The 24,769-nt window shown below is 49.3% G+C and overlaps 1 protein-coding gene across 4 annotated transcripts in view; it reads left to right on the forward strand.

Moving 5' to 3' along the window:
- LOC143826947 (ATP-binding cassette sub-family C member 6-like) overlaps nt 1-24,769 on the forward strand; it is a 42,076-nt gene that overhangs the window by 8,808 nt on the left and 8,499 nt on the right. For 3 of the 4 annotated variants that reach the window (XM_077315983.1, XM_077315982.1, XM_077315984.1), the window contains 20 exons: nt 248-309; nt 385-513; nt 1,323-1,523; nt 2,662-2,839; nt 3,506-3,667; nt 5,462-5,554; nt 6,386-6,589; nt 6,678-6,824; nt 8,167-8,254; nt 8,976-9,045; nt 9,712-9,838; nt 10,203-10,379; nt 11,101-11,268; nt 11,932-12,121; nt 13,027-13,090; nt 13,771-13,852; nt 14,847-15,054; nt 15,865-16,175; nt 17,231-17,430; nt 18,098-18,224. In XM_077315983.1, the coding sequence (XP_077172098.1) occupies nt 248-309; nt 385-513; nt 1,323-1,523; nt 2,662-2,839; nt 3,506-3,667; nt 5,462-5,554; nt 6,386-6,589; nt 6,678-6,824; nt 8,167-8,254; nt 8,976-9,045; nt 9,712-9,838; nt 10,203-10,379; nt 11,101-11,268; nt 11,932-12,121; nt 13,027-13,090; nt 13,771-13,852; nt 14,847-15,054; nt 15,865-16,175; nt 17,231-17,430; nt 18,098-18,224 (2,988 nt within the window). The remainder of the gene's footprint in view (nt 1-247; nt 310-384; nt 514-1,322; nt 1,524-2,661; nt 2,840-3,505; nt 3,668-5,461; nt 5,555-6,385; nt 6,590-6,677; nt 6,825-8,166; nt 8,255-8,975; nt 9,046-9,711; nt 9,839-10,202; nt 10,380-11,100; nt 11,269-11,931; nt 12,122-13,026; nt 13,091-13,770; nt 13,853-14,846; nt 15,055-15,864; nt 16,176-17,230; nt 17,431-18,097; nt 18,225-24,769) is intronic. The other variant, XM_077315985.1, reaches the window with a different exon arrangement.

Genomic DNA, 24,769 nt, shown 5'->3' on the forward strand with positions numbered 1-24,769 from the left:
TCATGTACTACCATTTGCTGGCAGGGGCTCATGGGAATTGTAGTCCATGGACATCTGGAGGACCGTAGGTTGACTACCCCTGGTCTACATGGCAGCCTTATAAATCCTTAAAGAGGGTTATCAGATCCCCTCTCAGTCATCTCCTCTCCAGGCTAAGCAGAACATCAGTGCCAACAGGGTTGTTTTAACATGGCACGAGCATCTTGTTTTTGAATGTGATGCGGGTTGTGATTTGTTGTCCTTGCAGAATCCGTGTCCAGAAGGCAGGGCCTCCTTTGTGTCCCGGATCACCTTCTGGTGGCTCCTTGGGTAAGAAAACAAGCCCTGTCCTTCCCTAGCGCTGAACAGATTTGGGCAAGTGCTGGAAAAGCTCTCGTTTTGTAGGCTACTCTGGAAGGGATACCGGCAGCCATTACGAACAGAAGATTTGTGGTCCCTAACGAGAGAAAACACCTCAAAAGAGATTGTGACTCAGATTGAAGAGGCGTGGAGAAAGAATTGCGCGGTCAAGCAGTGAGTATCCCTAAGATGCAAAGGGAGAAATGGAGTTCAGCAGGCTACCAGTTCTGCATCCAGCAGCTGAATCTGTGAACTGCCCAGAAATTCCTGGGCGACCACACAAGGAAGTAGGTGGGTCTTTGTTGAGTCCTGCAGGGCTCTTCTTAGCAGCACTAAAAACACACTTGATAGCAGGGGTGTGCAGCCTGTGGTTGTGAGCCAAATGTGACTCAGTACAGAGACAGATACGGCTCTTTAAAGAGGAAAATGAAACCTTTAAGTTAAGGTCTTTTGGACCGTTTATGCACTGGGGGTTTCATGCCAGGCTGCAGGGGGGAGTTTTAGTTACGACAGGTTGCCCCACCTTTTCCTGCACCCACATGGGGGAGCATTTGGCCTGACGCACCTCATCTGCCCCCGATTTGTGCTCCTGCACAGGAGCTGGGGCAGTGAACTTCCCAGTGCGGAAACGGTCTTTGAGGTGTAGAAATGATATCGGAACAACGGCGAAGGGAGTAGCCAGCAAAGATTGCTTGCAGGACTGAAGGGTTGCTTAGAGAAATTCTAGATGGGAACTGTTTTCCAGCAGGGGCAAACCAAGACAGATTCATGCCAGGGCACTAAAACGGCCACGCAGAATGACTCTGCGTATGTTTATTGCTTATTGCGACGATGTGATACTTTGCGTGTGCTGCTTTGCAACAGACAACATCATACAGCCGGTGTTTTAGTTTCAGAAGCTTGATGAATTGTGCAAATGATCAGTAAGGCTAAAATGCACACTGTCGGTGATCTCTGGCGTTGTGTTCCTTTTCCTTGCAAAGAGTGGCGGAATCGGTGCAGTTCAGAAGCGAGCAAGCCAGGGAAGAGTGTGAAGAGGCCTCTCTCCTGCTGCGGACAGAATATTGCCCAAGCAAACCACTGCTGAAAGCTTTCTGGAGTCTGTTCAGGCCATCCTTTCTCCTCGGAACGTTGAGTCTGGTCATTGGGGATATCTTCTTGTTCTTGATCCCTACGACACTGAGGTACGTGGGCGATTATGCCAGGAAGAAAAAAACAGATGCACTTGGGTGTTTGAAATGTACCAGCTGGGTAGGCCAGAAACGTTATGCTTTGGCACTGAAGATGCCTGCTGCTATATGGAAGAATTCTTTACACAGAAACAGCTATAGCTGATGGGCAGCTTTGATCTCACTGTCACAAGCTTGTAGTGGTGTAAAGTAGCTCCAGGGTGGCTTCCCTGCTTCCGGGGTTACTGTCATCTTTTCCGCTTCCCCGTTTCTCCAGACCAGCTTTATTCAGATGACGTATGTTTGCAGAACAGGCTTATGGATAAGGGTGTGGTGCATGATTGAGTCTGCTGGCCCAGCACATGAGCTGGATGCAGATCAGATGCCATATGCATGACCTAGAGATGGCACAGAGAGCCTGCACGTACAAGGTATAGGGTTTGTAGAAATAGAATTATAGAATCATAGAATCATAGAGTTGGAAGGGGCCACACAGGCCATCTAGTCATAGAATCATAGAATCATAGAGTTGGAAGGGGCCACACAGGCCATCTAGTCCAACCCCCTGCTCAACGCAGGATCATAGAATCATAGAGTTGGAAGGGGCCACACAGGCCATCTAGTCATAGAATCATAGAATCATAGAGTTGGAAGGGGCCACACAGGCCATCTAGTCCAACCCCCTGCTCAACGCAGGATCATAGAATCATAGAATCATAGAGTTGGAAGGGGCCACACAGGCCATCTAGTCATAGAATCATAGAATCATAGAGTTGGAAGGGGCCACACAGGCCATCTAGTCCAACCCCCTGCTCAACGCAGGATCATAGAATCATAGAATCATAGAGTTGAAGGGGCTATACAGGCCATCTAGTCCAACCCCCTGCTCAACGCAGGATCATAGAATCATAGAGTTGGAAGGGGCCACACAGGCCATCTAGTCCAACCCCCTGCTCAACGCAGGATCAGCCCTAAGCATCCTAAAGCATCCAAGAATATCTGGACTGTTACATGGAAGCAGTCCGTGTGGGCTGGCCTTAAGAATCTCCTCAGAATGGGGCTCCTGTACTCAAACCCCGCTGGGATGGACATGTTGTCTTGTTCTTAGCTTGCACTGGAGATGTGCAGTCATCTAGATTTCCTCCCCTTACAGCCTTTTCCTAGGCTTCATCGCTGATCCAGAAGCTCCCTCGTGGAAAGGTTACTTCTATGCCATGCTGCTGTTCCTTCTAGCTTGTCTCCAAACTCTGTTTGAGCAACGCTACATGTACGTGTGCCTGGCTCTGGGAGTGAAGTTGAAGACCGCCGTCACCGGCCTTGTTTATCGCAAGGTAAGCAGGACATTGCTACGTTTTTTTCCTTCCTTTTACTGCCACTATTAACTGTTTCTCTCTCTATTGTTTCCTACCATACACTCAAAATGGTTTCCTAATATGCAAATACTGTAATAAACAGGGAGCCCCCCCCCCTGCCCGCCCACCTGCCTGTTATGTCTGTGGGCATTTGGACACTGATGCAAATGGGGGCTTCTGCCAGTCAAGGAACTAACCAATCAAAGGAACCTGATCGTTCTGCTTAGGGTCAATTAGATTGCTCTGCTAGGACCAATCAGATTGCTCTGCTTAGAGCCAATCAGAGGCAGCAGCTGGCTGCCTGAAAGGTATAAAAATGCCTGAGTTTGCCTGTTTTTCTCTGTTCAGTAGTTGTAGTCTGTTGCAGGAGTTGCTAAATAAAAAGAGCTGTTCTGAAGAATTGGAGTCTGTGATCACGGAACCCGCAGACTTAATACTGCCCCCCCCCCCAGTGTTCATTGCATCCCTCAATGCAACGGCCTTGCAGGCCAGTTGCTTTATAAACTGCAGTTGAGCAAACCTTCAGAATACATCAGTGAAAAAACTGTGAACCTGTAGGAATCCAAAACGTATTCCGCAGACTTTTCCAAAGAGGCATGAACATGTGACCCTCCTCCGATTTGCAGTTTGGTCTTTCCCCCCCAGATCTTAGTCCTGTCAGCTGCAGCAAAGAAAACAACAACCGTTGGGGAAATTGTCAACTTGGTGTCTGTCGACGTTCAGAAGCTAACCGACCTCATTGTCTATGTGAACGGGACCTGGCTGGCCCCTGTGCGGATTATCATCTGCTTTGTCTTCCTTTGCCAGGTAAAGTTCCCCAAGATCCATGGTTAAGGGGGAAGGCTAACCTTGGCTCCACTTCTTAGTGCAGGAACTCAGAAGTTGAGCTGTACAATAAAACAATGTAAAAATAGAATCATAGAATCATAGAGTTGGAAGGGGCCACACAGGCCATCTAGTCCAACCCCCTGCTCAACGCAGGATCATAGAATCATAGAGTTGGAAGGGGCCATGCAGGCCATCTAGTCCAACCCCCTGCTCAACTCAGGATCATAGAATCATAGAATCCTAGAGTTGGAAGGGGCCACACAGGCCATCTAGTCCAACCCCCTGCTCAACGCAGGATCATAGAATCATAGAATCCTAGAGTTGGAAGGGGCCACACAGGCCATCTAGTCCAACCCCCTGCTCAACGCAGGATCATAGAATCATAGAATCCTAGAGTTGGAAGGGGCCACACAGGCCATCTAGTCCAACCCCCTGCTCAACGCAGGATCATAGAATCATAGAATCCTAGAGTTGGAAGGGGCCACACAGGCCATCTAGTCCAACCCACTGCTCAACGCAGAATCATAGAATCCTAGAGTTGGAAGGGGCCACACAGGCCATCTAGTCCAACCCCCTGCTCAACGCAGGATCATAGAATCATAGAGTTGGAAGGGGCCATGCAGGCCATCTAGTCCAACCCCCTGCTCAACTCAGGATCATAGAATCATAGAATCATAGAGTTGGAAGGGGCCACACAGGCCATCTAGTCCAACCCCCTGCTCAACGCAGGATCATAGAATCATAGAATCATAGAGTTGGAAGGGGCCATGCAGGCCATCTAGTCCAACCCCCTGCTCAACATAGGATCAGCCCAAAGCATCCTAAAGCATCCACGAAAAGTGTGTCTCCAACCTTTACTTGAAGACTGTCAGTGTTAATGTTAATGTTAATGTACAATTAAAAACTGAATAAAAACTACATAAAAACTATACAGAGCTAACAGCACATAAGACCAAACGCGTTTCGACCCTACTGGGTCTTCATCAGTGGTCAGAGCTGTGAGGGACACCCTTGATCCTCCCCTCTGTATAGCCAGTCCAAAACTAATATCCAGCCTTTTCAAGAGGCTTTTCTATCTGGCGGGCTGTAAAAAGAAGCCCTAGCACAGCCTTTCTCAACTTTTGTACCATTAAGAAACCCCTGAAATATATTCAGGCTTCAAGAAACCCCAGAAGTTGTGTAATCGTGCAGAATATGGTTGGGAAGAGTAACTGTGGACACGCCCACCCAGGACCACACCCCTTCCCACCCCCTCCAGGCTGATCGTCGGCCATTTTGAGAGGAAGGGAGCAGGTTGGCATGACCATATGTGGTCATATTACCCGATAAATGTTTAACCAATTAAAACAATTCCAGGGCCATCAAGAGACCCCAGAGTTTCACAAAACCCTGCTTGAGAAAGCCTGGCCTAGCATAACCATGGATTTCACTGCAATTGTAACCAGAGATACACCGTTTTAAGCCCGTTTTCAATGGATTTATGATGTAACTCTGTTTGGGCTGCATAGAATGTCATGGCAGGAGAGTTTCAGGCCATGTCTGTTTGGGCCTTTTTCTATTTTTAAAGTACAATTTCACAAATTCACTTTAAAAGATGCAAAATACCAGATGCACTGCATGCTCACTTAACAGAAAAACAGAACAAACAAAAAAGATCATATTGTTCTGATTACATTGTCAATTCTAAGCGATATACGACAGGCTGTCTGTATATAAACATATTTAGGATTTTTTTTGGGGGGGTGTTTTAATCTGATTTTTGCATGCCGACAGCTGCTTGGGCCCCCTGCTTTGACTTCTGTCGCTGTGTTCCTGTTTCTCCTGCCTTTGAACTTTGTGATCACCAAGAAACGAAGCCACTTCCAGGTACGTCGCTGCTAGTATATGAGCTGGCTTTATGAGGTCCCGTTAAGCTGATACTGAATCTTATTTAAGCAAAGGTTGTGAAATGGTAATTACAAATGAAAGATTCTCTGAGCCAAATAAGTTTCAAGGAACTTAGATGTAGGGGCTAGGTTTTCTCTTTAAAAATTAAGCATGCAGATTCTCAAAAGGCAATACCGATCATTAAGAAAAAAACGACCAAAATATTATACATTGCTAGCAACACAGCATTCTACAAATGAATTAAAAACATACTGGATGCGACCTGGATCGATTATGCCCTGGACTTTTGAAACTCCTTCGGCTCAGAGTGTCCACTCTGATGCTGTTTGTTTTTTAAGAAATCTGCACTGATCAGGATCGATTGAACTGATCTGTGATACAGTTTACTAATGTAACAGGGACTAGCTTTTGCTTATATATTCCTACTGTTATGACGGTCAGTTCTTAGTCTGAGGAAGGGTGCTTGCATTCGAAAGCTCACGCCTTGAAAAAATCTTTGTTGGCCTTAAAGGTGCCTGACTGGACTCTGATCGAATCGAATCAAATTTATTTTAATACAGCACTGCGGCCAGATGAAACAGATAGCAAGAAAAAACACATTTCAGAGTAGAAAACTGCAAAATCGGGGAGCCAGTACAAAATTTAAAATATATAAAATTGTCTCATTGATGGGTACATTATAAAAAATGCACTGGACTCTAATTTTGTTTTGTTTCTGGATGGCGTTCAGTATTCTTGTTGTTGACGTTGATTTTTAGCAGCCAGTTTTCCAGGCATCCTGACGGTTCTCCGCGTGCGGTTCTCTTCCAGGAAGTCCAAATGCAACATAAGGATCGGCGTGCCAAACTGATCAGCTCAGCTCTCGGCAACATTAAAACCCTCAAGTTGCATGGCTGGGAAGAGCACTTCACGGGCCAAGCACTGCATGTCCGAATGCAGGAGCTCCAGGCGCTGAAAACCTCCCAGTTTCTCTTCTCAGCATCTCTGGCTTCTTTCCACTCCTCAACGTTTCTGGTGAGTCCCGTTTGGCCGATCCAGCCGAAGTCACCCCACCCCCAGCATCTCCAGCCCCCTCACCCGTTTTCCCCTCCCGGCCCTACAGATCGCTTTCGTCATGTTCGCTGTCTACACCTTGGCGGACGAGCACAATGTCTTGAACGCCCAGAAGGCTTTCGTCTCTCTGGCCCTGGTCAACATCCTGAACACTGCACATTCGTTCCTTCCCTTTTCCATTAATGCGGTGATGCAAGTGAGTCCCAGGGTGATCTTTCGTTTGGCTGGGTCAGGAAAGGGTGGCAACTGAAAGGCTCAACAGTTCAGCGGTGGAAGGGGCTGCCTAAGGAGGCGGGGAGCTCCCCCTCGGTGGCAGCCTTCAAGCAGCGGCTGGACAGATCCTTCTCCTGGATGCTTGAGGCTGATCCTGCACTGGGCAGGGGGTGGGACTAGATGGCCTGGATGGCCCCTTCCCACTCTATGATTCTAGGAGTCTAGTTCAGCAGTGGAAGGGGCTGCCGAAGGAGGTGGGGAGCTCCCCCTCACTGGCAGTCTTCATGCAAAGGTTGGACACACACTTTTCTTGGATGCTTTAGGATGCTTTGGGCTGATTCTGCGTTGAGCAGGGGGGTGGACTAGATGGCCTGTATGGCCCCTTCCAACTCTATGATTCTATGATCCTGCGTAGAGCAGGGGGTTGGACTAGATGGCCTGAATGGCCCCTTCCAACTCTATGATTCTATGATCCTGCGTTGAGCAGGGGGTTGGACTAGATGGCCTGATGGCCCCTTCCCACTCTATGATTCTGCCAAAGGGACTAACCAGGTGTCATGTTGAGAGTTCTCTGTATTTTTGTCTTTGAACAGGAGTCCCTATTGATTTTGGGACCATGGTACAAGGGGTGGGAGGGGGGCTACGCTTCCCCTTGTGCTCCCATCCTGAAACAGGCCCTCTGAGCTGTTCTTTTCCCCGCTGAAGCAGACATATCCGTTTCAGTACCTATTACATCTCCCCAGGTGATCAAGCAGGAGCTGGGCAGTTTTTTCAAGTCAGGGGCGATATCACAGAATAAATGTCACAGCTCCTTTTTCTCTCAATTTGTCTCCCTCACATTCTGTCATGTGTTGGTTCCCAGTACCCTTTAAGCGGAAAAGCGGGGTATAAGATTAAAAAAATAAAAGATTCAAGGTTCAGTGCCTGGTATATCTGGTCAGAGGATCTCAAACAAGAGGGTTCAGGAAACACAGTTCTTTGGATCGAACTCCCAGCCTCACGGGCAGAGCTTTCAGACTGCATGTCTGCTGCCTTACCACTCTGTGCCACAAGAGGCTCTGATATCGCTGTACACAAAGTTTAAACTCCTGACTCTCCTCTCCTCTGCTGCCAACAGGAACCTTTCCCTGCCCTCCTCCAAGTGACAACCCTTCAAATACTTCAAGACAGCCATCCTGTCCCCTCACAACCTCCTCTTCTCCAGGCTGAACATTCAATACAATTTGATTCCAGGAGATAGATATATTTTTATACAGAGCACTGGGAGTTTGACGCTCACTGTGTGGGCCTCCATCTGAAGCTTATATTTGTGTGTTTTATTCCAGGCTAGGGTTTCCCTCAAACGTTTGGCCACCTTTCTTTGCCTTGAAGAGCTCGAACCGCCGACAGTAGAATGTGATTCTTCAGACTGCAGTAAGTATCAGCTCAGGGAGAAGCTGCTGTCTGTGTTTCAGAGGCCATCTGTGCTAGCTGCTCCACTGATGGATCTTGGGTCTATCGGGACTGTTCCGATGTTTTGTTTTGTACTCTCTGCCGAAAATGCGAAATCTGACACTGTTATGAAGCAACTTGGAAAACTCTAATATGTCAAGCAGAACTTTCAGCTAAACATCCGGAAGAAGTTCCTGACAGTTAGAGCAGTTCCTCAGGGGAACAGGCTTCCTCAGGAGGTGGTGGGTTCTCCTTCTTTGGAGGTTTTAAGCAGAGGCTGGAGAGCCATCTTACAGAGAGGCTGATTCTGTGAATTTAGGCAGATTGTGAGTGGGTGGGCAGGAAGGGATGTGCCAGTGTTTGTGTCCTGTGGCCCTTCCTTGCACACCCAGGGAATTGCTGATCGCCACTGTAAGATGGTAGGAGAATTTCCTCCAGGCCCGGCTGGATTCTGGAGATATTTGGTGGTGGTGGGGATCATTTGGACATGAAATTGGGGTCACTGTGTGTGGGCAGGTAGTTGTGAGTTCCTGCATTGTGCAGGGGGGTTGGGCTAGATGACCCGAGTCGCCCAGCAAGCTTCCATGGCAGGATGGGGATTCGAACCCGGAGCTTCCGGATCCTACGCCTCACTGACTTGTAACCAGCGATCAAAGCGGAACAATAAAGTTTATGCTTCCTTGTATGCCTTTTTTGTCTTTAGTGAAGGGCTATGTCGTTGTGAGGAATGGAACTTTCAGCTGGGGCAGAAAGGACCCCCCCTGCCTTAAAAGGTAAGTGGTGGTGCACACCTGAGAGCCTTAAAAGATTTCCCCCTGATTTCTGTTTATTATCGAAGCATGTTTGACGGATGATCACCGAGGGTAAACCCATGCAACCGTGGCAAGGTCTGTGTTTTCTTTCCCCCCTGTCCCAACACACAGTGCAAATAAATGGCAACAATCTCAGTCTGTTACTATTGTCTTTTCAGTAGGTGCTAAGAAGAAGAAGAGTTGGTTCTTATATGCTGCTTTTCCCAACCCGAAGGGGGCTCAAAGCGGCTTACAGTCGCCTTCCCTTTCCTCTCCCCACAACAGACACCCTGTGAGGGAAGGGAGGCTGAGAGAGCCCTGATATGACTGAAGAAGAAGAAGAGTTGGTTCTTATATGCCGCTTTTCTCTACCCGAAGGAGGCTCAAAATGGCTTACAGTCGCCTTCCCATTCCTCTCCCCACAACAGACACCCTGTGAGGGAGGGGAGGCTGAGAGAGCCCTGATATTCCTGCATGGATTAAACAGCTTTATCAGGGCTGTGGGGAGCCCAAGGTCACCCAGCTGGCTGCATGTGGGGGAGCGCAGAATCGAACCCGGCATGCCAGATTAGAAGTCCGCACTCCTAACCACTACACCAAACTGGCTCTCAGAAGCTCCCTGGGTATTTCATGTTGCTGTCATTTCAGGATAAATCTCGCCATACCCCAGGGTAGCCTGTGTGCTGTGGTCGGCCCAGTAGGAGCAGGCAAGTCCTCCTTACTCTCAGCGTTACTCGGTGAGCTGTGGAGAACAGAAGGCTGCGTGCTCCTGAAGGTACAGCCTTTTCCTTCCTGGGCAGTCTTTTCACCTTATAAAAACCTCAACACTGAGTCAAATCACTGGGCTATCAAGGGCTTTGCAACTATGACTGGCAGACAGGATCTGAAGTAGAGATCTTTCGCATTTCCCACCACTGGAAATGACGGGGATTGAACCTGCCAAACAGATGCCCTAACGCCAAGCCCTGGCCCCTCTCAACAGCTTTTTGGTGTGTCTCCGAGAAACGGCATTTCCCTACATGCCAGACGCATGTCAAGTTGCTGAGGAATTCGGAATGTCCTGCAGGATCCTGGAATATCGAGTGGATTGTGATCGTGCCAGAGTTGCTTGGGAATCGTGCCTCCGCTTGTTTCCACAGGGCCCGGTGGCTTTTGTTCCCCAGGAGCCCTGGGTACAAAACGCCTCTGTGGAAGGCAATGTCGTTTTCGGGCAAGGGATGGACAGAAGGTGGTACGAGAGAGTGATCTCAGCCTGTGCCCTGCAGACGGACCTGGAAGGCTTCCCTGCCGGAAGTCAGACTGAAATAGGAGAGAAGGTTTGTCGGTTGCTGGGCCTGGTTGGCCAGGAAGTGAAACAATTCAATGGCGATTGGGAGGGAGGGGCTTCCACAGATTGTCAAACGCCTTCCCTGAATAAGACTCTTTCATTTTAAAAGCCCGGGGGCTCATCATGCCCTGAAACCTTTCCTTTCTGCCCACTATCTCTAAGTGCTACACACATTGGACAAAGAGAATTTTTAAATACACAACACTCAAAGGACCTTTGAGGTCCTCCAACCCAGGTTTTCTGATTTTATACAGACTGTGAAAAGAAGAAAAAGTTGGTTCTTATATGCCGCTTTTCTCTACCCGAAGGAGTCTCAAAGTGGCTTACAGTCGCTTTCCCTTTCCTCTCCCCACAACAGGCACCCTGTGAAGGAGGGGAGGTTGAGAGAGCTCAGATATTACTGAAGAAGAAGAGTTGGTTCTTATATGCCACTTTTCTCTACCCAAAGGAGTCTCAGGCTTACAGTCGCCTTCCCTTTCCTCTCCCCACAACAGACACCCTGTGAGGTGGGTGAGGCTGAGAGAGCCCTGATATTACTGAAGAAAAAGAAGAGTTGGTTCTTATATGCTGCTTTTCTCTACCCGAAGGAGTCTCAAAGCGGCTTCCATTCGGCAATGTCACATGTATGAAAAGCTCTTGTTTAATTCTACTTGAACTTGGTGACTGAGTGTATGCACGACGGATAAAATAAATGCTTTGTGTCTCCGCAGGGCATGAACCTTTCTGGAGGACAGAAACAGAGGCTGGCATTGGCCCGCGCGGTTTACAGGAAGGCTGCGGTGTACCTCCTGGACGACCCGCTGTCTGCCGTGGATGCCCAGGTTGGCCAGCACATATTTGAGCAGGTCATTGGACCCAGTGGCTTGTTGAAAGACAAGGTATGATTCGCTCGGTCGCCTGTGCGGCTGATAGGTCTGCCTTTGTATTGAGGCTCCAGAAAGCGCCAGTATACAGAAGTAAACAGGCAGAAAGTCGATCTGAAAGAACAACACAAATCTGGTGCCAAATCTGGTCTGCTGCTTATGGTAAGGGATTCAATGAAAGGGAACTACGCCGTTGATTTCCCAGTGTTATAGATAAGAGAAAAACGAAATCAGCAGGCCAAAAGGATAAGTCTCACCCCCACTCTTGTTTGGTATATAAATCATGTAATTTCTGGGCAATCGGAATGGCCTCCTAGGTACATTTTCTCCCGTTTTCAAATACTTCTTCCATGATTGCCACTGCAGAGTCTGTGATCCATTTAACAGGAATATATCCATGAAGACATCTCCCTTGGCTTTAAGCTCTCTATCTTGAGGCAATTTTACTCCTACGTGCTCCAAATTCTAGCTAGATCTCTTAGCATTTGTAAACATAGGTCGGGCTGGTAAGCAATCGAACTGACCCCCCCCCACACACACACACACCTGTTCTGTGCCCAGAGAGGAAAACTATCTAAAATTCCTGGTGAAGCTTTGATTCAGTTCAGACCTCCACCCCCAAAGGCATTTCTTCACGGTCTCAAAGAAACCACTTGGGGTTGTTTCTTTTCCTCCCAGACTCGTCTTCTGGTGACTAATTCAGTCCACCTTTTGCCCCAAGTGGACAGCGTTATTGTGATGGCTGATGGGCAGATCTCTGAAGTTGGCTGCTCCCAGGAGCTTGTGCAGAGAGAAGGAGCTTTGGCAGAGTTCCTGAGGACTCACAGTACCAAAGAGAAAGAAGGCCAGGCTTTGCAAGGTATTGCAGGTCAGGTTCTATTGCTTTATTGCGAATCTGAGAGCCCACCAGCCCTAGAGGTTGGTTTGTATTGGAGCTGTTTTATTATTACTGTGCTAATAGTCAAGGGGATGGGAAAACCCACAGATATAGTTAATGCTTTCTTCGTACAGTCGACCAAAATAAAAACTCAACAACGGTAAATTAGCCAAACAAAACTGAAGCATGGCCTGGTGAGAACTGAGCAGGCCCCAAAAGGCATGGAATGCTAAGAGCAGTTGAGAATCAGAGAAGGACATTCACCTTATTATCATGTTACACTTTGGCTAGCATGTCAATTACCTCTGGTAGCTACTCTTTGGCTGGCATGTCAATTACCTCTCATAGCTACTCTTTGGCTGGCATGTCAATTACCTCTCATAGCTACTCTTTGGCTAGCATGTCAATTACCTCTGGTAGCTACTCTTTGGCTAGCATGTCAATTACCTCTCATAGCTACTCTTTGGCTAGCATGTCAATTACCTCTGGTAGCTACTCTTTGGCTAGCATGTCAATTACCTCTCATAGCTACTCTTTGGCTAGCATGTCAATTACCTCTGGTAGCTACTCTTTGGCTAGCATGTCAATTACCTCTCATAGCTACTCTTTGGCTAGCATGTCAATTACCTCTCCTAGCTTTGGCTGGCATGTCAATTACCTCTCCTAGCTACTCTTTGGCTGGCATGTCAATTACCTCTCCTAGCTACTCTTTGGCTGGCATGTCAATTACCTCTCCTAGCTACTCTTTGGCTGGCATGTCAATTACCTCCCGTAGCTACTCACCTAAAAAGCTGTGGGAACAGAATCTGGACAGGTGGGCAGGCTCCTGTGGACGGAAGGTGTTGCCTTTCCCATGTGACTGAGCCGCACGTTTTCACAGGCTTTGATTCCAACAGGTGCAGGGGCTGGCCATGAGATGATCCCACCGGGGCATGTGGACCATCAAGGAAAGTTTGCGGAGTGAGTGGACATTGCACTGCGTCTGAAAGGGATGCCTAAGTTCAGAGACCCTCAGCGGGGATTTCTTTTATATTTTTACTAGGGGCAAACCCTGCTGCATTCAGGAATACAACAGGTGCTAGATTGGGGGGGGGGGAGAACTCAGCGAATGGCCTCTCCCTCCCTCCAGGACCTGGAAAGGCTGCTATCTGCATTCTCTACTGCATGACGTGTGTGTTCAGGACTAGACCTCTGAGGAAGACCCATTTTGGGGTCCAAACACATTAGGACAAGCACTGTACGGTGCATGTTACGTTATTTCAATGATGATTAGCCTCTGGGCTTCGTTTATATCTTTAACTTTATAAACTGTGCACGATAAATGTGAATATAATCTACTCAGAATGCTACTCAGGTCTATTAAGCTGGACACAAGTTTTATTAAGACTGTGCTGTAAGTATGGTGGTTTGGGTTTTATTTTATGGCTCCTTTATTTCTCTTTGATGCCTCTGGTTTTAAAAGGTGTGCATGGGGGGGGGGTTATATTTGTAAGCCGATCGAAGGGTGAAGATTTCGTAATAATAAACTGTTGCAATTAGCAGCAGGATAGCTTATTGTGTGACAAGGAAGGCGCTTGCGATGCAGGGCAATGGATGTTTTCAATCCTAAAACTTTGTTTAACATTTTTTTTCGAGAGCAGACGCGAGGGAGGTGGATACAGACCTTCAAAGGGCGGAATGACAGCACTGAAAACAGGAGGAGAGAGAGAATTTACCGGCAGGGTAACTTGGAAGACTTTTCCCCACTTCCAGGATGTGGAGGCTTTTTTGGTTATGTTTTGCTGTCGCAAGCAGTTTACTAAATGATACTAGGCTGGAAGTGAGCAGCGTTTGTTCACCCACAGGAAAGCATGCCTTTTGTTCAGCGTTGCATAAGACAGCAGCCTAAGGTGGTTTCCACCTTAAAAGCAGCTCCTGAGCTTTGCAGACATGCAGGGGGAGGGTGGGAGAGACACTGCAACCCTTGGCTGCTTCATAGGTGGGACATGCAAGGGGCAAAAGGGCAAGTTGCTGCTGTCAGCAACAGCCTGTCCATTATTCTTTTACCTTTTTATTGCCCGCCAAATGCTTCCCGTGCAATTCAATCTCACGTGAATACAAACAAAATCCAAATGGCTGGATTTCCCCCCCCCCCCTGGTTTATCTCTGGAACCTGCCAACCGTTTCCATTATGCCGCATGTTAAATGATTGTCACACGTGACCTATAAGTTTGAACCGACGGCCGCCATTCCCTGACGCTGTATCCGAGGGGGTGTGCGTGTTTGGTGTAGAGAGAGCCAGTTTGGTGTAGTGGTTAGGAGTGCGGGCTTCTAATCTGGCAAGCCGGGTTCGATTCTGCGCTCCCCCACATGCAACCAGCTGAGTGACCTTGGGCTCGCCATGGCACTGATAAAACTGTTCTGACTGAGCAGTGATATCAGGGCTCTCTCAGCCTCACCCACCTCACAGGGTGTCTGTTGTGGGGAGAGGAAAGGGAAGTCGACTGTAAGCCGCTTTGAGCCTCCTTCGGGTAGGGAAAAGCGGCATATAAGAACCAACTCTTCTTCTTCTTCTTCATGCCCATGGAAGCTCCTCCCTTGAATAAAACTCTAAATTTGTTCGGTGAGCTGGTGGTTCCTGCTTGGCGTCTTGCTTTGTTTGCTCGTTGTTTTGTCGGCCATTTCAGTGTTCCCTGTCCTCTTTCGTCCCCCTCTCACTTCCTCCCTTTTGCTCTAGGTCAAGTCTTCAGTCTACCTCAGCTACCTGAGAGCAGGAGGCTCCCTCTTTTGGGCCTACATAGTATTTCTCTTCATCTGTCAGCAAGTGGCCTCTTTCAGCCGCAGCTACTGGCTGAGCCTCTGGGCCAACGACCCCGTCTGCAATGGAACGCAGCAACACACGCAACTCCGCGTGGGAGTGTTTTTTTCCCTCGGTGTTGCTCAAGGTATGCTTGCAGGCTCATTTTCCCTCCAGAATGCACTTGCTGGTGGTGTTGTTGGAAGCAGGGGCCTCGTTATTTTAGGACAGAAAAGCCACATTCGGGTGTGCAGTGCAAAGGGCTACAGCTTTTGGGGAGATAATATTAGAATACAAGAGCCTCTTGTGGTGCAGAGTGGTAAGGCAGCAGACATGCAGTCTGAAAGCTCTGCCCGTGAGGCTGGGAGTTCGATCCCAGCAGCCAGCTCAAGGTTGACTCAGCCTTCCCTCCTTCCGAGGTCGGTCAAATGAGGACCCAGCTTCCCTCACGACCTGAGAAAGCATCGCCTGCAAATATTGCTATCAGATACAGATAATTTGTTAACTAGCAAAGTAGAAAAATTTGCGTGGCTAGCTTTAAGAATTAGGAAAGAATGGGTCACTCGTGTATAGCCATAATAGGTCCACAGAACTTCTTAGGTTTTCTGGTTAGTAGATGTATCGCACGCCTCTTAATCTTTTGTTTTATATTTTAACAGCTTTATTAGTTTTATTGCTTTTATGGCTCATTTTATCCGTGTGAAATAGTCAACGGCAGTTAATGCTTCTAAATGTTGGCTTTTATAGTGGAGAAGTTTTTATTGTTGATGCATTTTCTCCCCGTCGCTTGGCTCCCGCCCCCTGTTTCTGCCTTTGGTCATTTGTCTCTAAGGAACTGACACAATACTTGGTATTTCTTCATTTAGACAGGACTAGTTTCCAGGTTATCATTCTAGTTAGCTCCAAAAAGAAACCACGTCCTTCTGAGCCAACGCCAATCTCTCGTCCTGCATTGCAGCTCTCAGCAAATTCGGGTCGGCCGCCGCTGTGTTCCTGGCTGGGGCAGTGGCGTCCCGCAGGCTCTTTGCACGCCTTCTCCGGGACATTGTCCGATCGCCCATGATGTTCTTTGAACAGACGCCCACTGGGGACCTGCTGAACCGCTTCTCCAAGGAAATGGATTCTGTGGATTCCATCATCCCAGACAAGCTGAAGTCCTTGCTTGGATTCGTGTTCCATCTGCTGGAGATTTACATCGCGATCATAGTGGCCACGCCCATCGCGGTGGTCGCCATCGTCCCCCTGACGGCCTTGTACGCGGCGTTCCAGGTATGAAGGGCCTCCATCACCAGGCTGCCAGGTTCGCCACTGTGGCAGGACTCCCAAGAGGGAACGAGTTTGCCCCCAAAATCGTCTCAGGAGGTCTGGAGGAAATGGATGACACGGATGCGGAAGAGCTGCTTTCAGTCTCTTCCCTGGCAGCGGCGTTGATACCAATCTCAGCACTGTGAAGTGGGTCCAAACACTAAGAGAGCCAGTTTGGTGTAGTGGTTAGGTGGACTTCTAATCTGGCATGCTAGGTTCGATTCTGCGCTCCCCTACATGCAGCCAGCTGGGTGACCTTGGGCTCGCCACGGCACTGATAAAACTGTTCTGACGGAGCAGGAATATTAGGGCTCTCTCAGCCTCACTCACCTCACAGGGTGTCTGTTGTGGGGAGAGGAAAGGGAAAGGGGATTGCTTTGAGACTCCTTCTGGGAGAGACAAGCAGCATATAAGAACCAACTCTTCTTCTTCTCCTTTAGTAATCTCAGGGCTCTCCCAGCCTCACCCACCTCACAGGGTGTCTGTTGTGGGGAGAGGAAAGGGAAGGCGACTGTAAGCCGCTTTGAGACTCCTTCGGGTAGAGAAAAGTGACATATAAGAACCAACTCTTCTTCAAACCTTTTTAAAAAGATGGAAATGTGACGACTTAGCTGAGAACTTAGAACAAAGCTTTGAGGGTTTTAAAAAAAAAGAACTATTAACCCATATTCAAATCTAACACAACACTTGTGTTAGATTTGAATATGGGTTAATTTATCAGCCAGTAACGGACCGGGGGTTATCATGGTCCCAGTTGCTCATTTATTAACGGATAATTTTTTAAATTTAATTAAGATCCTGGCCTTTGGTTAGGAGTGGGGTTGGCCAAAAATGTATCGCAAATTGTTTTGCAGGATCAACTTCCCACTTGTGTTCTGTCTCTCCACTGTTGCATCTTTCCAGGGGCTCCTGCCTCACGAGTAACACGTGCCAGGCTACAAATAGGCCAAGCCCCACCCTTGGGAGATCACAGCAGACCCTCAGCTTCTAACTTGCCTCTTTCTTTCACGCTCCTTCAGAGCTTCTTCGTCGCCACCTCCTGCCAGCTCAAGCGCCTGGAGGCCCGCAGCCGTTCCTCTGTCTATTCCCACATTGCGGAGACCTTTCAAGGGAGCAGCGGCATCCGTGCCTACAGAGACCAGCAGCGCTTTGTTTGGCAGAGTGACGTCAAGGTGGATGAAAACCAGAGAGCCGCTTTCCCTGCCGTGGTGGCCGACAGGTAGGCAGAGCCGCAGTCTCGGAAGGGGAACGTGAACGGGTGGTAGGGGCGGGGCGGGTGGAAAGCCATGTCGCTGTTTAGTCTCACCACCCAGAGTTGTGCGTTGTGCGCGCACGACGACCATGAATTTTGGGACATAAATGGAGCCGTACAGGATCAGAGCAGGAGTCCATCGACTCCTGCTTCCCACCGCACACAGAGGCCAAGTAGATGTCCTTGAAATGCTTGCAAGACAGGAAAGGAGGGGTTAGAGCAGGGGTGGGCAAACTGTGGTCCTCCAGATGTCCATGGACTGCAAGTCCCATGAGCCCCTGCCAGCATTCGCTGGCAGGGGCTCATGGGACTTGCAGCCCATGGACATCTGGAGGACCACAGTTTGCCCACCCCTGGGTTAGAGGCACAGAGCTACATCACGTCCTTGTGCTCCTCGTGGCCTTCTTTGGTCCCACTTTGGGGGAAAGGTAGGACAGGAGCTTTTTAGCCCATTGCTGGTTTCTGGTGAGTGCAAGGATGGGGTGCAGATGAAGAGAGGCTTCATCCTAGACATTAGACAGGAAGGGAGCATCCTTCTCTTTTTGCTGCCTCGGTTCAACTCGAACCACGTGCAATTTGGAATCCAGTCCCAATCACCGTGAGGATGGTGAAGGGCCAACACTTTGCGTTCCAGGTGGCTCGCGACGAACCTGGAGCTCCTGGGGAACGGCCTTGTCCTGACCGCAGCCGTACTTGCCGTGGCGAGCAAGCCGCACCTCAGCCCAGGGATGGTGGGCTTTTCTGTTTCTTGTGCTCTGCAGGTAACCTTTAAAAGAAAACCCTTGCATGCATTAGACGTCGCATTGATAGCCTGCATTTATTACTTCATACCATAGGTTCTCTTGTGTGAATCTATGAGCCTCTTGTGGTGCAGGGTGGGAAGGCAGCAGAAATGCTGTCTGAAGCTGTCTGCCCATGAGGCTGGGAGTTCGATCCCAGCAGCCGGCTCAAGGTTGGCTCAGCCTTCCATCCTTCCGAGGTCGGTAAAATGAGTACCCAGCTTGGTGGGGGGTAGACGGTAATGACTGGGGAAGGCACTGGCAAACCACCCCGTATTGAGTCTGCCATGGAAACGCTGGAGGGTCAGGCATGACCTGGTGCTTGCACAGGGGATACCTTTACCTTTACAAGATTCTAATAAAAAGTGGTCACATAGGGTGGAGGGGGGGGGGCTTCCCAGGAGGTCTTCAGGTACCGACCATCCTGACCTGACCTGTAACGCAGCCTGACATCCTTAACTGGTAAACAAAACAAAATGCTCAACCAAAACAGAAATTAACCTCAAAAAGCAGGCCTGCAAAGGTTCAAAAGGAATGTGCAGTATGGAACTGGGGTCGGGGGGAGGAGGAATAGGGTTAGTTTATACTCCTCATCCTATCAAAATCTCCCCCATGACTGCTTTTAGCTCTGCTAGGGGAAAAACAGATGTACGTATCTCCCTCCCACTGACGCTAAAAGCAAGGGAAATAGCGGTCATGATTTTAGTAAGTGAACTGGTGTGGGATATGTGGGAAGAACCCCCTTCCGCAGTGTCTTGGCAGCAATCCCACGGCCCCTCTTCCCCCAGCTTGGAGGGTGCAATTTAGGGCAGACAACCTATGCACAAGGAGAAGATTACGCCCTCCCCCAGTTGATCCTGGATGCTTTAGTCTGATCCTCCATTGAGCAGCAGGAGGTTGGACTAGATGCCCTGCATGGTCCCTTCCAACTCTAGGGTTCTACTCCCACTGTAAGACATGCTTAGGAATGGTCATGTAGCTCATAGAATCATAGAGTTGGAATGGGCCATAGAGGCCATCTAGTCCAACCCCCTGCTCAACGCAGGATCAGCCCAAAGCATCCTAAAGCATCCAAGAAAAGTGTGTATCCAACCTTTGCTTGAAGACTGCCAGTGAGGGGGAGCTCACCACCTCCTTAGGCAGCCTATTCAACTGCTGAACTACTCTGACTGTGAAAAACTTTTTCCTGATATCTAGCCTATATCGTTGTACTTGAAGTTTAAACCCATTACTGCGTGTCCTCTCCTCTGCAGCCAACAGAAACAGCATCCTGCCCTCCTCCAAGTGACAAACTTTCAAAGACTTAAAGAGGGCTATCATGTCCCCTCTCACCCTCCTTTTCTCCAGGCTGAACATTCCCACGTCCCTCAACCTATCTTCATAGGGCTTGGTCCCTTGGCCCCAGATCATCCTCGTCGCTCTCCTCTGTACCCTTTCAATTTTATCTACGTCCTTCTTGAAGTGAGGCCTCCAGAACTGCACAGTACTCCAGGTGTGGTCTGACCAGTGCCGTATACCAGTGGTCCCCAACCTGCGGGCGTGGCTCGCGGGCGCGGCCCAATGTGCGGGCGCGGCTCGCGGGCATGGAAAAGGAAGAAAGGAGGAAACCAAACATCTAGCTTGTGAACGGGCCGTGTGATGTTCACAGAGCCATAGTTATGCACGAACTAAATAATGGTTTCAGGTTATGAGGACCCCCTGAATACAACCCCCCCCCCCACACACACACACATACATGTTACCAATCTTACTTGTGGAGCCAGGCATGCTTTAAGGACTTAAGGGCCCATTCAAGAGCTGTTAAAGGGCCTGCTTTAAAGGCCCGTAGCACCAGCACCAGCAGAGCACAACTGGCTTTGTTGTTTATGCGGCATAGCAGAGCACCCTTCATAGAATCCTAGAGTTGGAAGGGGCCTCCTGGGTCATCTAGTCCAACCCCCTGCTCAGGCAGTGGCCTTCGTTTGCAGGGGCTCTGAGCTGGCTGGGACCCCCAGGGTCATCTAGTCCAACCCCTCTGCTGCCCAGTTTGCAGTCAGGAGGAGAAATGCAGGCCTCCCTCGTCCCCCGAGCGAAGTTCTGGAGGGCGTCACCCCAAGGGCCAGACATGACTCGGTGCTTGCACAGGGGATACCTTTACCTTTAAGGGGGTGGTCAGAAGGGAATTAGGGTCTGGGCACGGAATTGGGGTCACCATGGGTGGGCAGGGAGTTGTGAGTTTCCTGCGTTCTGCAGGGGGTGGGACTAGATGACCCTGGAGGTACCTCCCAACTCCGTGGTCCTACCATTCCTGAAGCGCTGTGATTTTCAGCCGTTTCTGTGTCCTGCTCTGCCTTTTTAGCCTTCCAACAGCTTAACAGAAGCGTTTCCAAAAAGGGCCGACCGGCTTTCCTGTTCTCACCTTGTTGTTATAATAATTTTGTATTGTTTTGGGGGGTTTGGAACTAGGGTCGCTGTATGTGGGCAGGGAGTGGTGAATGTCCTGCTTTCTGCAGGGGGTTGGACTAGATGACCCTGGAGGTCCCTTTCCACTCCAGGATTCTACGATTCTTCAGCCAAGAAGGCCAAAAACCACACTCTATATGTCAGGTTAAACAATTTATACACCCTCTTCCTCCTAAACCCCCTTCCCCGGGATGCAGCCTGTAAATCTCCAGGGATTTCCCTGAAAATTGACAAGGCCTAGAAGAAAACACAAAGATGCTTTATAATAAGAACAAAACTTTATAATAAAACAGAACTATTTACAAAATTTACAAGTGGCCAAGAGCCGCCGGAGGCCCCTCCGCAGCCGGCGGCGTAGCCCCACCCAGCACCCCTGGGCCGCTTGCGGGGCGGCCCAGGCAATGCGGGGTGGGGCTGGTGGAGGGCCGGCTGCAGAGGGCTCCGGGCTCATGATTATTTCCTCAATTTGTTCTTCTTCCTCTTCCTCTTCTTTCTCCTCCTCCTCCTCCTCTTCTTTCTCCTCCTCCTCCTCTTCTTCTTCCTCCTTCTCTTCTTCCTCCTCCTGTCCAAACTCCTCGGACTGTGCCTGCGGGCAAAAGAGAGGGGCACCAATCAGCCTGTGATAAAGGCCAGAGAGGGGGATTCAGGGAGGGGGCCTCACGGGCAGGACGGGGGTCTGGGGGCTGAGCTGGACTTACCACAGACGTTACATCTTCAGAGGACCCAGTGGATCCAGAGGCCCAGCTGGAGACGAACCCACTGGGAGTTGATGCCCGCTCCAGCGAATAGTCACTATCCTGTTGGAAAGGAGAGAAGAAAAAAAGCGTTAGACATTGTCCCTCTGACCCGTCAACCCCACTGTGCTGCCCAACATAAACCCCCTGGAAGACTTACCATACTCCAACTGTCTTCCTCAATGTCTTCTAGCACCTGCAGGAAGAAATGGGGATGGGTGAATTTCCTGCCTGGGGGCAGCCTGAGGGCAAGATGCCAGGGAGGGAGGACAGGCACGGCTTCCCCTCCCCTCCCCTCCGCTGCCCTGCCTGCCCAGCCCCTTCCTGGCACCAAACGGCCCTTTCTATTCCCCCCTCCCCCCACCCCTCTCAACTATAAGCATTAATTTAAGGTCCTACTTACAAGGTCGGCTGCCATTTTTGCCATCTTCTTGGCCTGAAATGACGGTTGGGCCCTGGGCGCCCAATGGAAAGCCCCGTTCTGAGCCCGCATCACAATGGGTCTTGGAGCTTTCCTCTGCCGGAGAATCCGTCCCTCGGGGGGGGGGGTCGCTCTGGTGACCCCAGGAGAGAAGGTGGGGGCCGAGTCAGGAAGGGACGCCAACAGCTTCGGAATTCAATGCCATGACTCAAATATAATGTTTGTGCCCCAGTTAAAGAAGGCCAATCAAGTCTTGGGCTGTATCTACAGAGGCATCTCATCAGAATCGCAACAGGTCATGGTCCCCCTGCATGTCGCATTGGGCAGACCCTCCTGGAGTCCTGGTGCAGTTCCGGAGGCCTCCCTTCAACAAGGATGTGGTCAAACCTGAGAAGGTGCAGAAGACAGAGATGAGGAAAAGCTGAGGGGAATCAGAGTCTAGTAGCACCTTTAAGACCAACCAAGATTTATTCAAGGCGTGAGCTTTCGGGTGCAAGTACTCTTCCTCAGACTATTTCGAGTGCTTGCACTCGATTTTATTGTGCTACATCAGACCAACACGGCTACCCATTTGAATCTGGACTTGGGAACGTTCAGCCTGGAGAAGAGGAGGTTGAGAGGGGACATGATAGCCCTCTTTAAGTAGTTGAAAGGTTGTCACTTTGAGGAGGGCAGGGAAAGGTTCCTGCTGGCAGCAGAGGAGAGGACCTGCAGGAATGGGTCCCAACCCTATTTCCATCTAGATATCAGGGTGGGTGGGTGGAATCCACAGTCAGAATAGTTCAACAGTGGACTGGGCTGCCTAAGGAGGTGGTGAGCTCCCCCTCACTGGTGGTCTGGAAGCAGAGGCCGGACACTTATCCTGGATGCTTTAGGCTGGTCCTACATTCAAGCAGGGGGTTGGACTAGATGGCCTGGATGGCCCCTTGCAGCCTTGCATGTCCAGTGAAGGCACTGCCATCAGGAACTAGTTTGAGATGTTGATTCACCTGAACTAGGTGGGCATCACTATGCTCGAAATCCATGCACCTCCCACGTCTTTTCCTGAGCCATACGTGTTCGTATCTTTATTTAGAAGGGGGTTCCTTTTTCTTTCTTTTTTTAAGTATGAAATCAAATAGGTCAAAAGCTTCTCATCAGGATTAATAGAGGAGGGGCGTTTGAATTGTTAGAAGCAGGAAGTACAACTTTCGCTCGAGAGCTGACAAAAATACGTCCTTTGGTTTCTGATTAGAACGTCTGCATGACGTGTCCTCCGTCTTTGATTTTGATGTCTCCGTCAGACCGACCTCATTCTGACTGAGCTGTGATAATCTTTTAGTGTTCTTTCATCCCCCGTGAAAGGCAGCAGCGACTGGTCGAGCCTTCTGCTCTGTACAGGGCTGGAAAGCACAGAGTGCCGTTCCCCGAAGGAGCAAAGGAACGGAGGGATCGGGGTGCGGGAACTGTAACTTCCACGGAAGAGAATCCGTGGGACCAACAGCATGGATTGAAAGGGTACAGAGGAGAGCGACGAGGATGATCTGGGGCCAAGGGACCAAGCCCTATGAAGATAGGTTGAGGGACTTGGGAATGTTCAGCCTGGAGAAGAGGAGGTTGAGAGGGGACATGATAGCCCTCTTTAAGTATTTGAAAGTTTGTCACGTGGAGGAGGGCAGGAGGCTGTTTCTGTTGGCTGCAGAGGAGAGGACGCGCAGTAATGGGTTTAAACTTCAAGTACAACGATATAGGCTAGATATCAGGGGAAAAAATTTCACAGTCAGAGTAGTTCAGCAGTGGAATAGGCTGCCTAAGGAGGTGGCGAGCTCCCCCTCACTGGCAGTCTTCAAGCAAAGGTTGGAGACACACTTTTCTTGGATGCTTTAGGATGCTTAGGGCTGATCCTGCGTTGAGCAGGGGGTTGGACTAGATGGCCTCTATGGCCCCTTCCAACTCTATGATTCTAGGATTCTATGATTGCTAGTGGTGGAGTGAATCCTGGGGAAATGATCACTCCTTGCAATAGACAGGGCCCTCCTGGAGCATCATCATCATCAATATTAATATTATTAATAATAATAATGATGATGATGATGATGATAATAATAATAATAACAACAACAACAAAACCCCATTAGCCTCCGTTCTGTGCCTGGCCTGTAATTGGACACCATTAACAGCCAGGTTCTTAAGGGCCCTGAAGTTGGAATGTGTTGGTTTTAATATATTTCGAATTTGAACGCTGTATGAATTTTTATTCGTTGATGTAAGCTGCCCCAAGAATGTTCGTAGAGGAGCAGCATATGAATGAATGAATGAGAATGAATGAATGAATGGATGGAGGGATGGATGGATGGATAGAAGAATGAATGAATGAATGAATGAATGAATGAATGAATGGATGGATGGATGGATGGATGGATGGATGGATGGATGGATGGATGGATGGATGGATGGATGGATGGATGGATGGATGGATGGATGGATGGATGGGTGGGTGGGTGGGTGGATGGATGGGTGGGTGGGTGGGTGGGTGGGTGGATGAATTAACGAATTAAGATTATTCCCCCAAAGGCTCAGGGTGAGTTGCAACTCTCATATGAAAAACAAAACCCACATAATTTGTATACCCGTTTTAAAATCCAGCCATTCTAACTTCTCTCTGGTGAGAGAGGTTTATATGCTTTTAAGTTTGGTGATCAACTTTGGCAGGAAAGGACAGAATTGCAGCAGAAGAATTCTAAAATTCTAAAAGTGCAGGGACCGAATTTGGCAAATCTCTACATGCCCATCTCTTGTTTACAAGCCCCCGATCACTGGGAACACACAAGCGTGTTTGCAGTTAGTTCTAGCTTTGGCCACTGCTGGGTGACAAAGTATGAATTCAAAGGGTTTAGCCTAACTCTTGAGGGGGAACCAGCAAAAGCATCGGTGTATCTGGGCCAGTAGAT

The sequence above is a fragment of the Paroedura picta genome, chromosome 17, assembly GCF_049243985.1.
Source record: "Paroedura picta isolate Pp20150507F chromosome 17, Ppicta_v3.0, whole genome shotgun sequence".
Classification (NCBI taxonomy): Eukaryota; Metazoa; Chordata; class Lepidosauria; order Squamata; family Gekkonidae; genus Paroedura; species Paroedura picta.